This window comes from Terrapene carolina, unplaced genomic scaffold (genome assembly GCF_002925995.2).
Source record: "Terrapene carolina triunguis isolate 2854851 unplaced genomic scaffold, T_m_triunguis-2.0 Scaffold84, whole genome shotgun sequence".
Classification (NCBI taxonomy): Eukaryota; Metazoa; Chordata; order Testudines; family Emydidae; genus Terrapene; species Terrapene triunguis.
Genome location: NW_020664435.1, coordinates 14,777,572 through 14,791,937, shown reverse-complemented (window position 1 = coordinate 14,791,937; position 14,366 = coordinate 14,777,572). Strand labels below are relative to the sequence as shown.

General features: G+C 40.2%; 2 protein-coding genes across 2 annotated transcripts; both read right to left on the bottom strand.

Moving 5' to 3' along the window:
* Window positions 1-3,985: 3,985 nt before the first annotated feature.
* Window positions 3,986-6,098, bottom strand: HOXA2 (homeobox A2). Its single transcript, XM_024223021.3, has 2 exons — window positions 5,595-6,098; window positions 3,986-5,046 (listed from the first exon to the last, which is right to left on the bottom strand). Exons 1-2 carry the CDS (start codon window positions 5,974-5,976, stop codon window positions 4,304-4,306), a joined length of 1,125 nt encoding a protein of 374 aa, XP_024078789.1. The 5' UTR covers window positions 5,977-6,098; the 3' UTR covers window positions 3,986-4,303.
* Window positions 6,099-10,124: 4,026 nt separating this feature from the next.
* On the bottom strand, window positions 10,125-13,925 carry HOXA3 (homeobox A3). The gene is made up of 2 exons (XM_024222948.3): window positions 13,396-13,925; window positions 10,125-11,966 (listed from the first exon to the last, which is right to left on the bottom strand). The coding sequence occupies exons 1-2, from the start codon at window positions 13,859-13,861 to the stop codon at window positions 11,197-11,199; spliced, it is 1,236 nt and encodes a 411-aa protein (XP_024078716.1). The 5' UTR covers window positions 13,862-13,925; the 3' UTR covers window positions 10,125-11,196.
* Window positions 13,926-14,366: the final 441 nt, after the last annotated feature.

Genomic DNA, 14,366 nt, shown 5'->3' with positions numbered 1-14,366 from the left:
GGGCGCGCTTGGGAGGATTTCTGCCACCATCAGCACCGCTCCGGGGGGAATCTCCTTTACGGATGGCTCGACAGTGCACCGCTCTTGCTGGTGCGGTCAGGACAGCCCGTCCCCCCTGCCCCCCGGCTGGCTGATCCTTGTGCGGGGCCCAACTGGACGGGCAAGCGGGCTGTGCAGAAGGGAGCCCCGCGCAGCATTTAGGGGCTGGAGGCATGCGGCTGGGGGGGGGGGGGGACCACGCCTGGGTGTCCCCTTTCCGGGAGCCTCCGCAGAGCCCCGCGCTCGACCAGCCAAGAGTTAAAGGGGCTTGTCCATCTCCGTCCCCATCGCGCCGATGTTATTAGCATGGAAATGAGGCGCTTTTGTAATTTAACCCCATTGTGCTGCAGGCAGGCGGGCTCGCCCGGCTTCTGCCACCGCGCCCAGGCATGGGGCGCGGAGCGGCCGGAGCGCTGCTGCAGCGGCCCCTATTTGAGGCTCTGCCCAGCTAACCAGAGGTTACGTGAGCTCAGTCGGTTTCGGGGCTGGGGAGGGAGCACTGGAGAGGGGGCAGGAAGATGAATGACGATTGCAAACGGGGGGGCAGGCAGGAAGCTTTTCCAGGTTCTGCAATCCATCTGCTGGGGTCCCGCGGCGCCCGTGCCACACACACGCACACACACACACACACACACACACACACAATGCGTGAGATCTAGGAACAGTTCCTAACGATAAACACACCCAAACACCGGATGACATGCCCAGGGGTAAGGGGCGGGGGGAGAGAAAAGGAGGTGAAGGGCCACTGCAGTCCCTAACTCCAATTAATTCTCTTTGTCACTTGGTGGCTGCGTACTCCACCACAGAGTATACAGAGAGTAGAGGGGAGAGTAAACAGATGGCTGCTGGCAGAGGTCCCCCCCCCACACACACACACACCCTGTGTGAGCTATCTCAGAATGTACTAAAACTTTCTCTTGTTCCAGACAAGGAAAATAGAACTGATGTATAGAACAGCATGGATGATAGTTGGTATTTGCCATTGATTTCACATTCACCTTATCTATTCAGACGGATACAGGCAGTTACAGAGCTAGTCAAACATGTGCAGCCAGCCACAGAACTTCGGAAATAGTTTTATTCTTGTCTTTTTCAGCCTGGCGAACTGTGTGTGGATTTATGCAGATGCACTTCAACTTTGGCAGATTTTGCATTGTCATCATGCCCGATTGATTGTTGTTTGTATTTTAAAATATAAAGGGCTATTTCCGCCTGAACTCTCCAGCTCCCTCCCTCCAGCCACCCACACATACTAAGTGCAACATCCTCTTCCAAGTGATAAGCCACCAAAAGTGTTCGAGGCTCCTATTATGCCACCCATGTATCCATTTCACCTCCACAGCCCCCCCTGACGCCACCGAAAAACGAATATATGTTCCCCCGTCCCAAGTGTATCCATAAAAAGATTTATCCTTCTATTTTACAATTTACAAACATGCCTAGATAACAGCCGTTTGAAAACTTTCGATTTCTTAAAATCCGTGGGGGGTGGGAAGTCCAGCAAGCATATATGGAACGACGCTCAACCTTTTTTGGCTGCAGTATTGTCTTATTTAATTCTTGTCAATCAGTTGTGATAAGTGCTGTATAAATCAGGTGCAAACACAGGCTGGTGTATCTGTTTACCAGAGATGGCTTTTTCCAGGGTGGTTTTTTTTCCACTACTTTAACGATTAACAAAACTGTTTAGTATACCGTATATGTATAATTTATTTATAAACATCGTTGATGTTATACCATCACATTAAAAGAACAGAATTGTTTACTAAAAGAACAGTAAACTTCTCTCTATTTAAAATCAACATATCTGCAAATCTATCTGCACATAGAAATCCTCTCTATATATTTACCCCGTAATTTTTGCCAAATAACAGCTCCTCTGCTTCCTTTAAATCGTTTCCCTTCATTTCTGTACCATTGTTTTGAAGAAATCCGCGTCTTTTGTTACATTGTCTCTCCTCTAATGCCTCGAATTCTGCTGCCATTACAGAGCCTCAGTGCAACATAATGGGAAGGGGATACATCAGGGATAAATACCTCTTCATACCCCCAACGAGGAAAGTTGCCATCGGACACGGTCGCAAATGCACACAAAATTCAGAGCTGTGCTATTTTAAAAGTCAAACCTTTCTGCTAGCCCCCACCCTGCCTCCTTTGTTGCTTCGGTCCATCGTGGTTTGCAGAAAGTCGAGTTTGCATCTCCAGCAATTCAAGCCTTTGAAGCATTTCTGCTGCCTGATGCACATTCTTGGGACATTCCCCAAATAATACGCTATGTGTTTCACCCTCCCCCCCCACACACACACACACTCAAGATTTAGGGGTTACAATGAGTTTCTTAGAGGAATTCTATCTCAGATAGATTTGCAGATATTGATTTTAAATATATCCTGAGAGACGTTTACTGGTCTTTTACTAAACAATTCTGTTCATTTAAGATGCTATGACATCACTCTGTATATACATCATATATAAATATCTAAAAGCCAATCATATATTAACAATTAAATCCCATTGGAACCCTGTAACATGCGTTAAAATACTCGACGAAACTGCCCTCTTACCAAAGCGAAAGTGCTGAAGCAGAGAAAGAAAAGAAGCAGGCCCGAGGTTTTTGCGGCATCCGCAGCTTAGCCAATCTGTTGTTTTAAACGAGCAATAAAAATGAATTATGACTAAACGCCTTCGAACTTAATGGTTTTAGACGGGGATCCCCGGCTCCGGCAAATGCGTAAGAGGATTTTTATTTGTGCATGTGTTCCTGCCATTGATCTCTTTGATGACATTCTCATTCATAGAAAGAGTGTGATTTATGAGTTTAGGAAGAATTGCATCCAACCCCTTCCAGCTATTGCCCACGCATCTCAGCTCCACAACGTGTTGCGGATCAGAGAAACAACACACCTCAAATGAAATGGAAACAAACTACTTGAGACAAATGAATCCATTCACTGTGTTTCAGAAATAGTCCGGAATACTCAAAATCAAGGGTCGAGGGATATGTGGGCAGCAAAACTACCTGCTAGCATCTGTTGCTTGATTTTAGAAGAGTAAAAAACGCTCTCCTGAACTGGGTGATTCATATCGATAATATTCTTACCAAATTAGCTGGAATTTTTAATGTGCTTCTTTACTGCTGTAACTGAGAAAGTAACACATTTTGGACAGTGGGCCGCTGAACTGGCTCCATTAAAATTTAAACATGTTAACCATTAGCTTCCAGTTTTAATGATCAACCCTTGGCATCGCAAACCGGTTTAAAAAGAAAGGGATTTTTTTGTTATGGGACCCCCGCAGAAATCTCCGAAAGAATGGCACTAAGAACTTAAGTCCGTCCTAAATGTATTTTTACACATAATAACATTTTTTTTATTTCCTCTCTTTTTTTAGATATATTTTCTTGGGACCTTTCAGCACATGGGAGCTAATCCAAGGCGTACTTTGTTAGCATTTGTATTTTTAAAGAAGTGTTTCAGAAAACGACTTGCTGGACACCTAAGCGTTGAGTTATAGAAAAATACGATGCTTGAAATGAGCCAGTTTCTATAGCAGGCACGTTCCCCATTTACAATAGATTCTATTTTGTCTGTAACCGCAAAGCTGCATATATATGGTGTTTGTCACAGTTTAGAAAATGCAAGACTTGTATTCACACATAGAATAACGTGTTATGTGTACATTAAAAGGAAGAAATCTTTATGTGACCTCTGGGTGTTTTAGTTATATTTGTTTGTGAGAATCATCGGGTATTTTGACTTGACTTATGAGAACCTTTGCAATAAAGAATTTAAATGTGATTTTTTTCTCTCTGATAAATATATTAAATTACCAAAAGGAGAGAGTTTGTGACCAGAATGTCTTAATTTTATTTCTGATGTTAAATAAAGGGGGGGGGGAGAAATACCCGTTATGGTCTGAGTCTAGAGAGAGAGAAGAAAGTTACTTGTAGCAAACAAGAATTTATTCTACCAAAAATACTTATGACAACGCATCCTAATGTAATACAAAAATAAAAAGAAAGTGAAGATACAATTCTATATGATCACTTTCTTACAGGCCTCATATATTGCTTTCATAGAGGGACCTAGAATGTGGCTAGGTTAAACTGAACACAACTAAAACTTCATAAGAAACAGTAAAAATGGCTCTGGAACACAGTAAAGGGAATTAATAAACAGAAAATACTGACCAGGAAAAGAAAAATAAAAGAAAGTAATTTGAAACAAGCCATGACCCTTGGCGACAGGACGTCTTTAATTTCTCAATAATTCAGATGCTGCAAGTCAATTGTAGTGAGTGTGTCTGTAAAAAAGTCAAAACTGTCAGCAGAAATATCTACAGGACTGTCCAGAGATCCTGGCAAACTGGGTGAAACTGCATCTGAAAGCTGTAGGCAGGAATCTGTGGAGAAAACGTTAAAGTCCTGTAAAGAAGGGACATCTAGGGCCTCAGGACTGTCATTGTTCAGGCCAGCTGCACAGTTCTGGGCCATTGTTGATAGGCAGTTTTGAACAGTGGGTGACTGATGCTGAAAATGTTTCAGATTTTTCTCATTGCTTGTTAAAGGCGAAACTGGGAAACTTTGGGACTCTCCATTGTGTACATTCTGAGCCTGCTGTTGAGATAGTGCATTTTGTTGAAAAGTGTAACCTTCCCTTTCCAAAAGAGCGCCTGAGACATTATTGAGGGTTTGCTCAAAGAGCGATTTCTCCTCCTCCTCCTCTTCTGCTTTCTCGCTGTCCTCTAGATTCTTAAATTTCCCCTCACTGTTTTGGTTCTCCTTACACTGGGTCTGTCTCTTGTGCTTCATCCTTCTGTTCTGGAACCAGACTTTTACTTGTCTCTCAGTCAAATCCAGCAAAGCTGCGATCTCTACCCTCCTTGGTCTACAGAGATACTTGTTGAAATGAAATTCTTTTTCTAGCTCCAAAAGCTGGGTGTTGGTATAAGCCGTCCTCAGCCTCCTAGATCCACCGTTACCACTTTCGGGGATTTCATGAGACTCTGTAAAAACAGATAAATGCACAGTATGAATTTTAGCATCCCAGCACATTCCACCTCAGCGAGGGGAAAGATATATGTGTGTGTATATATATATATATATATAGCATAAAATATCAACTGCAACAAAATGGCCGCCCTTGGCTGCAGTAAATCCATTGTGTTGCACTCCTGTGCTCCCGATACTGTGGACCCCTTTCCACCTCAATAAAATTATTGCATCTAGCTCCCAAACCTACCAGAGCAAACTTTATATTAGCCATACTACAATTTATAATTAATGCATCAGCTGCTTAGCTGAGCAGGAGCAATCTATCACTCTTCATTACTGTCAAATATCCTAACTCTAGGACAGCAAGACAAGAGGAGGTCAGCTCCAACTCAGATAAATCATCCCACATTAAACAAGTTAGGAAAAGTTTGGGGTTTTAATAACACTGTGGAGCCCACCAGTTTATTTCCTCCTCCTCCTCCAAATCATTTCCAGTGAAGTTGGGAAAGCAACAATCCAAGGAAAAGGGCTAGCTCTAGGGGAAAGTCTTTGAACTGACCTTTGTGGCTTAGGCAGGCTGGTCCAGTGGCTGAGGCTGAGGCCGAAGCAAGCGGGAGGGTAGTTTTCTTGGAGGCTTTTTTCTCTTTCATCCAGGGGTACTCCGGAGGCTGCAGGGCGCCGGCTGGCACCGGGCTGCTGCTGCTGACATTGGGGCTCTGCTTGGGACGGCTGCTGCTGGTGTGGCGAGGGTGGCTGCCTGGGTTCAGGCTGGGGATGGTCTGCTCAAAAGGAGGAGGAATCAGTGTCGAGTGTGAAAGCGTCGAGTTCTTGATTGATGAACTTTGAAATGTATCACCGACAGGGGGAAAAGATGTCAGGCACTCAGCAAGCGATGGCTGACTATTGATAAAACCAATCTCTCGCTCAAATTCGAAATTCATGGCCTTCAACTCGCAGCCCCCTTGGAGAAAAAGTTCCCTCTTATTGAGGGTTTTTGGGGGGGAGGGGGGAAAGGCCCAGGAAAAAGGAGAGAGAGAAGAAAAAAATATATCATAGAAGATCGCTGGTGGGGTGTTTTTTTTCTAATTCACTGATTACAGCCGTATGGGGACCGTGCTACTATTAAACTATTGAATTCATGGAGACAAGGTTGAAATTGGACCGAATTGGCTGTCACATGATTGCCTCTGCCCAATGACAATTTGGGCTTTAATCAAAAGAAGCCACTGTCTGTTTGATTGATCCAAAAAAGTCGGGAAGGAACGCCTCATTGGGGGCCAGAAAGGCTTTATTTACACTTTTTAGGGGGGAAATTATATATCTGTATCTATCGGCTTTGCGTCCTAATCTGAAATGATCTGTGCGTGCGTGTGTGTATGTATGTGCGTGTGTGTGTGTGTGTGTGTGTGTGGTTGCTTGTCCTGCAGACTGCTGCCCCTCTTGTCTCCTCCCGCACACTCATCTCATTGTTTGGGACTGTCAGGAAAACGCTTTGCACCTCGCAAATCATTTAAGCACCTCAATCTGACGCTTTGAGTCATTAACAAAGTAATCCATTAATCTTCAAAGTTTTGACACCTAGGGCCCCCACATCTCGGACACATAAGAAGTTTCACCCAGGCAGGAGTTACTGGCAGAGAGTCCTGCTTTTTTCCTGGGGAATAGCACTTCCCCTAAACTAGTTTACTGCTCCCGAATTGGCATCTCTATGACACTTTTGCTTTGGGGGGAGAGAGTATATACAGTATGGAGAACAATTGGCCGCCGATCTCTGAGCCCATTGTTTAGCAGGATTTTCCGCTGCAGCCTTGCTCCTATGGGAAGAATAACATCGAAACAGCTTTATGGTCATGACTTTTCACTGCAGTTGACTTCACAGAAGTGGACCATAATATATATATCTATATCATGTAGATATAGATATATATACTGTAAATATTCTAAGCAATCTAGTGCATTAGTTTGTAAACTATACTCGCGTCTGCTGACATGTTTTGCTTAATAACCGTAGTAGACTGGGTCTGGTGAGTATGTTCAGTTGCAGGGAAATATATTGGAAGGTAGTGTCAGATATGTATATAAATATTAATACGTCAGTGGAAAAATGCTGCAAGGATTCTAAGTTGAATAACTGTACATGATCTAAAAGCATTTGCTTTGTTTACAATCGTTTTGATTTACCACTTACAAAGCTATTAAACTACTGAACGCTGATGTTTTGAAACAATCTTTCCAATCAAATCGAGAAGAGTGGTAAAAATATGATGCTAATGGCTATATTTATTATTATTATTATTTATTATTATTATTATTATTATTATTATTCAACACAATGAACAAATCCGAAATTTTATTTTCCACAGCACACAGGTCATATGTGTTTCGTGCAGCTTTTTATATTCAAGATGAAAAACGTCATTGTTGTGCTTTTTTTTTTTTTTTTTTTAATGGTCTAAGGAAGCCAAATCAGCCTACCGCTGGCAATAGCTGCTCTATTTCGGAATTGCATTGAAAGGAATCGCCAGAATCTTTGTAAGCGGTTCAAATAACAAACTGATCATTAGACCTCCCCTCTATCCGAGGTTGACCAAAACCCTTCGGTTTGAAGCTAATAAATCCACAAGATGAAGTATATCTGGGAAAGGCTCGGGAGGAGGAATGGGGTTGGGGCATTTTAACGGGGGGTTGTTTTGTTAGGTTGTTTAAATAAAATATAGAACAAGACTTGTCATTTAATACCTCAAAAGGGATGCCTTATAAATATAGATGCTGTTGGAAAATGCTAGGGGTTTAATTTTCTTGCTTTTACTCCAAACAAAGCTCTGGTGATGCCTGCGCGTGATCAATCTTGTCCGCCAAAAGGTTTGACAGCTACTGGCCCTTAAGAACACATTTAAACCTTCTTGCTCTTTCCAAGATCAAATGTGACCGAGCAAAGAAGGAGAGCAAGAAACGCAAGTAAACAAGGAAAAGGGCTCCTTTTAAAAATGTACTGTTACAGGGTTATTCTCAGTATTGTGGGAACAGTACGTTTCTATTTGGCTTAGTGCTGGGGGTTATTTTTCCTTTAAAATATTGGAATTAACAGTAGGATGAAAAAAGCAATAAAGGGAGAGAAAGAGGGAGATTTGGAGTGTAACGAGGCTTTGTAAGTAAAAACCGTGTGGGTGTAGGTATCCTGTGCATTTATTTGTTTATTTATTTATTCTATTTATTTTCTTGTGGTCGGTGTAATACAAAAACCACCTGGAACAAAAGGTTTTTCTCTTCGGACAATGAACGTAACATACTTGTAAAAAATCTATTACTCTGCCTTTATAATTATGTGTTAATCAATAGATTTTTTTAAAAAATCCACTATAGAGATCTAAAAATTAAAACAAACAAGATGTATGATATATTTTTTCTGGAAAGAGTACGGGAAATTGCGCTCATATATATAATTGGAATGAGAGGGAGGGGAGTAGAGAGCCGAATTCTTTCTAATATTTTTATAAATTGAATTATCTGTGCTAAAAGAAGCAACACATGAAGAATTCATAGATTCTGACATTTCCTTTGATTTTATTTAACCTGCCTAAAACAAGAGTTGTTTAAATAAAACAGAAACATTTCCAAAATAATCCTTTCTGGATTTATCAATTGCCAAAATATATTTTCTTCCTCTTCAGATTAATGTTCTAGCCTAGGTCAGTTTTGAATATATATTATGATTCAATGAAAAATATCAGACAGATTCTAAGCAACCTTTTCTTCAGTTGAGGTATATATATATATATACTGTATATGTATACAAAATAAATATATACAAAATCGCTTTCTTTGACTGAAATGTTATATATATTTTTGCAGAACACGTATATATAGATTCATGGATACATTATAATATTTTCAACAAACTTCAAGCTAGGATGATTCTCAAAACAAGATAAAGACTCACGATTAATAATATTTTAGAGTGAGACCAAAATGGCGACATTTTTCCTGTGCATTAAAAGGTACAGATACTGAAAAGCATGGGTTAATATATACATGGCATATGTTTATGTCTCTATATACATATATGAGTATATTTCACCCGAGTCTATTAAGGTTCACCCTGATTTATAGCCTGAATTTTAAAAATAAGGTCACATAGTATTATGAAAGAAAAATCTTATTTTAGTATGTTAATTTGCTTCCCTGGTTTCCAGTTAATACAGATTCCTATCGGAATAGCCTTGCATGTGACTAGCTTGCTAATTTATTATCGAAAGCCATGCAAAGAGTAAGTATTTTACAATATTGCATTTTTTAACCGAAAGCTAGAGCGCGCTTGTCTCCCCTCCCCCACCAGGGCCAGAAAAGGGAGGAGGTGAAGTCGGGTGAAGTCGGGTGGGAAGTCAGATTAACAAAAATGAAAAAACACAAAATCGGGTCATTTTTTTAAAAAATCATAGACGAATAGGAAGCAACATATTGAGAAGAAAATATTCCGAACTATATTGTAATCCTGTTTATGAGCCTGAACAACTAGCTTTGCTTCCAAAAAGTGTAAACAAGCCTAAACAGCTGGTTTCTTCTGGTTTCTTCTCTAGTGGGGTGATGAACTGTATTTCTCACTATTACATTTTGTTTTTAATTTGTGCCTTCAAAATATCCATATACATGATATTTTTATTCTTCGCTCTCTTTGCTTTATTTAATTTCCCCCTCCTCCCAGCACAATGTAACAGTCGATGAATTGTCTGTTTTGACCCTGGGAGGAAAAGTGTGGGAGTAGAAATCTCCCAGCTTTCAAAAGGTCCCTCCAGTGCAGAGGCGAGAAGAGCCTTTTCCATACGGACGGCTGTTGGTGAAGTGGGTTCCTGCAGGGGAAAAAAAGAGCCCAACATGGCGAAATCCAACATTCCTAGAGCAAGGACCAGCTTACCCTTACGAGCACTGTCTCGGGAATCACTCTGTTCGGCGCGGGCACCTGAGCTTTATGTGGAGCAGTGTTGTTTGCGAAATAAACGTGGTTTTGTTTCTGACCCAAATAAATATTATTCAGACAAAAATATCCTCCCCATAGCAGTGCCTGTAAGCATGCCTGCAGCTCAGCACCTAACGTTATGGACACAAAAGGCGGATCGTTTGCATCCTTGGTATTTTCAACGCTGAAACTGTCACAGCTCATAAGACATATTGGGATTTGCCAATTCACTGCAGGTTTTAAAACCTTGATAAGGAAAATAGAAGGGGTTGGAGGTTACGTGGGTATCGGATACGTGTGTGTATCTGTTCACTTAGTGATCACATGGCTTGGGTCTTTTTTAACAAATAATCGTTTCTTAACTCTTTATTATTCAGAATAAAAACTTTATTTTTTTCAGAATGTGAGCAGCAAGGAATGTATAACTTTCAAAACAAATCTAGTCTTTTCAGGTTTACACATTTTCCATTTAGCTGGATGTTACAAGCATAAATTATTCAATTTGTGATCAATTTTTTTTCAGCTTTTATTGCATTATTATATTTTTAAATAAAGGAGTAATAGTTTCCTTTCAAATGATATTTCCTACTTATGCCAATATGCCATCTAACATACGGCCAGGTAAATACCTCCTGAATATTCAGGGTACAGAATTTTTTATATATATATAAATATGAACAGATGGGGATAAATAAAATTTTAAACACTTAGATTATTCAATGTTTTCAAAAAAAATATAAATTAATCTGAATGTTCACCAGCATACACACATTGAAAGACTTAACACGTATTAATAATTGTCCAGGGAGCCCCTGTTCAAGCGCCTTTGATTTCTTTCTCGCTATTTAAAAGAAGTGCAATAAAAAATTGCTTCCCCGTGGGATCAATCATGTACGAACAAATTCACATTTCAGAATTATTGTTATAGAAAATTTGTTCATATACCCTGTTTTGATAAAAGCGTAGAAGTAAAGTATAAAGCCTATGTATACTCCCAAAGCGAGACACAAGGCTACAGTTCAAGAAGATAAATATCCACTATTGAAACTATAGAGCAATTCAAGCAACAAATATTGCTACGTCACATAAACTATAGAACGCTTTACCAAACCAAACAAAACAAAAACAAAAAAATAGAGGGAGATGGGAGGGTGGAAAGTACTTTAAAAAAGTTGGGGACTTCATTCCACTTAGTAACTCATGTCTGTTACAGATGGGTGAGTTTGGGCGCTTCCTGAATTCTTCCCTGAGAAGGATGGTGAGAAGTAAGGTCTGTGTATGTTGGGTGTGGATCACAAGGTCCATGGTGGTGATTGTTGCCCATTGGCCCAGTCCCACTGTAGTCCATGTTGGCAGAGGAAGGATGAGGGAGATGAGTTAGACCAAAGATGGAAGGCCCAGAATTGGTCATGGTGTCCACATAGTTGCCCCCCACATAGACGGGGCTTCCCTGTATATGTGGATTTCCATAACTGTTGCCTTGAAGAGGATGAGTATCATATTCAGGAGTAACCGCTGCTGTCCCCGTGTATCTCTTTTGAGGAGGCGGGCAATTATTGAGAGGAGCTGGATATGATGCAGGGATGCCATAGGCATTTTGATGAGGCTTGTTAAATGATGGAGGCGACTGGGGCTCATAGGGAACACTGTTTACTAAAGAATGCATAGAGTTTAAATACCCCCCAGGAGCTGGAGGCACAGGACTTCTGCTTGGGGACTGTCCTCCTGAAGAGGTCATCATGCCCTTTCCCTTTTGATCCTTTTTATATTTCATTCTGCGGTTCTGAAACCATATTTTGATTTGTCTTTCTGTGAGATTGAGCAAATTAGCCATTTCTACCCTTCTTGGCCTGCAAAGGTATCTATTGAAGTGGAACTCCTTTTCCAGTTCTACCAGCTGGGCACTTGTATAAGCTGTACGTGCTCTTTTAGAGGAGGCTTGCCCTGGAGGGCTTTTATCACCAGCACAGCTCTCACCTATGTAAATCACACAAAGAATACAATCAGCATGGTGGAACCTGAACACAGTAACCAGAAACAATAGAAGCCATGGCTAGGATTAGTATCTGTAGATCCCAGCTCTCTGGTATACAAATATCCTAGTGAAACATACATATTTCTTTCTATAACTAAAATATGCCAGGCTAAAAGCATTGAACGATTCACCATTATTTTCTTTCACCTTTGAAGTGTCACTATATGACTATAACTGCCTCAATTAAACACAACACTAAATATTGTAGTTTACCTGAAATAATCCTTATACAAGAAGAAAAGGTTTTTAAAAAATGAGTCTTATGAACTCTTTAATGCAAAAGTCTGATTATATTTTATATATTACTGTTGGTTTCCTCAAAGCAGTCCAGAGGATTTAGATATTTCCATCAATGGAATCCTCCAGAATGGTCTGAAAATCTCATCATACACACATGAACTCTGTGTGTGTGTGCACACTCACACTCATGTGCGCATGTCCCATATATACAAACAAAAATATAAATATAAACATATACATGTAAATAAATATAAATATATATGTAATATGTATACATATATATAAACACATTGCTTTTATGAATAAAATAATACATGACATACAACGTTGTAAATGATAATATTATCAAACCATAAGAAATACATGAAAGAAAAATTTGCTAAAGTTTCAGAATCTATTTCCACAATACACAGGAAATGTAGGAAGTGGTAAATATAAACAAAATATCTGGGAACAGAAGCTTGTGTTATCGATTTAGGTGTACTTGTGTAATAATAGTGTTGATATACACTATAATCCCCCAGTAGTATTTTTATGGACCTAACTTTATTGTACTCATAACTGATCTTTGTTTACCAGACTTGTAACTTTGCCAATCGGTCTGCTAAAATAAGAGTAGGTTCTGAATATAAGTAAAGCATTGATCCTGACTGCAGATGATAATGAGCTATTTTATTCCAGTTACACTTCAGCAGGACTAGGTCACTGTCTTATTATTCTAATAGCACTATGCCAACAAAATATTCAGGATGTGCCTCTGGCTAGAGGCCTAGGCCTCTATGATATTGACATGATTTAATAGAAGAGGGGACATAACCTGTGGAATGGAATGTTACAGACTAAAAGGTAAATGTTATATCAACCTTAGACATTAGAAAATAGAAGTGCCTGGAAACTAAATAACTTAGAAATAATTTGCAAGGCTAAGTTTAACATTTTACAAAAGTCACTTTAACGCAATCTAAAATACTTTCTAGAAGATACATGGTTAAAAAGTTATATTAGAAATAAGATTACTACCACAATATTTTTTTAAAAGATGACATGTCTAGGACAAACTACAAATACCTGATCCCACAATTTGGCCTGTGAGGCTAAGTAAGTCACTTATAATGTAAATACATTTCATACCTGAACTGGAGCTGCTGTTTTTCTGCTTTGTATTTTGTCGAGACTCTTTCATCCATGGGAATATTTGTTTGGACATGGTGGGTGAGTTAATAACTGGGCTCTTGGTAGTGTTAGTTGGGGCAGAATTGCTGCTGGCATTTTGAGGTGGTGAGACAGAGGGTGGCGGTGGAGGTGGTGCCTGCTGGGCTGGAGGCTGTTGCTGTTGCTGCTCTGAAATAACTGGGGGCTGAATGGGTTGGCTAGTGATGGTCCTCATGCAACTTTCATTGATTTCATTGGCTTTATGGTGGGACACAGAACTGCCAGGTGACTGTAAAGAGCAAGCTGGTCGATGATATTCAGTTTCCACAAGTGATGAAGATGGAGGATATTGCTGCTGACTAGCATTATAAGTGAAACCATTTGCTCCTTGGTAGGGGTAGCCACCATAGATTGCAGAGCTGTCGTAGTAGGTCGCTTTTTGCATTTCGTTGTTTCCCAATATTTATTTCACAAACTGACAGGGTCTTGACACCCTTAAAGAATAACATTGGCACCCCTCTGTCACGTGACGTTCTTCCTCCAATGGCCTCTCCTGGTAGACCTAGGGTGTAGCGAAAGCACACTAGAGTGAAGAAATAGTACAAATCCATCTTACTTTCAATAGCTAAGTGACATGAAAGCCATAAAAGAAAAAGTGGTCAGCAATATTTAGCAGCATGACTTGGCCTTAGGCTAAGAGAATTTCGATATAAAAGCTGCCTGAATTTACTGGCAGCTACAAACATGTGGTTTACTGCACCAGTAGAAGGGTTTTCTAGGGTTTATAACACCGTGAATTGTGTTTTATCATTTATCACACAAGGAGTTATTTAAATACAACGCTTCCAGATAAGGGTGATCAAGGAAAACATATGTTACACTAAGGGAGTGGTTCTCTCATTCACTTTCACTGCTGTAGGAGAGTAATAAACCTTTCTCCTGTACTTCAC

Excerpts from the sequence above, each read along its gene's own strand:
- HOXA2 (XM_024223021.3), bottom strand. The coding sequence starts at position 5,976 with ATGAATTTCGAATTTGAGCGAGAGATTGGTTTTATCAATAGTCAGCCA. Across the intron at positions 5,047-5,594 it reads AGCCTGCCTAAGCCACAAAG|AGTCTCATGAAATCCCCGAA; the intron begins GTCAGTTCAAAG and ends CTGTTTTTACAG.
- HOXA3 (XM_024222948.3), bottom strand. The coding sequence starts at position 13,861 with ATGCAAAAAGCGACCTACTACGACAGCTCTGCAATCTATGGTGGCTAC. Across the intron at positions 11,967-13,395 it reads AAACAGCAGCTCCAGTTCAG|GTGAGAGCTGTGCTGGTGAT; the intron begins GTATGAAATGTA and ends TGATTTACATAG.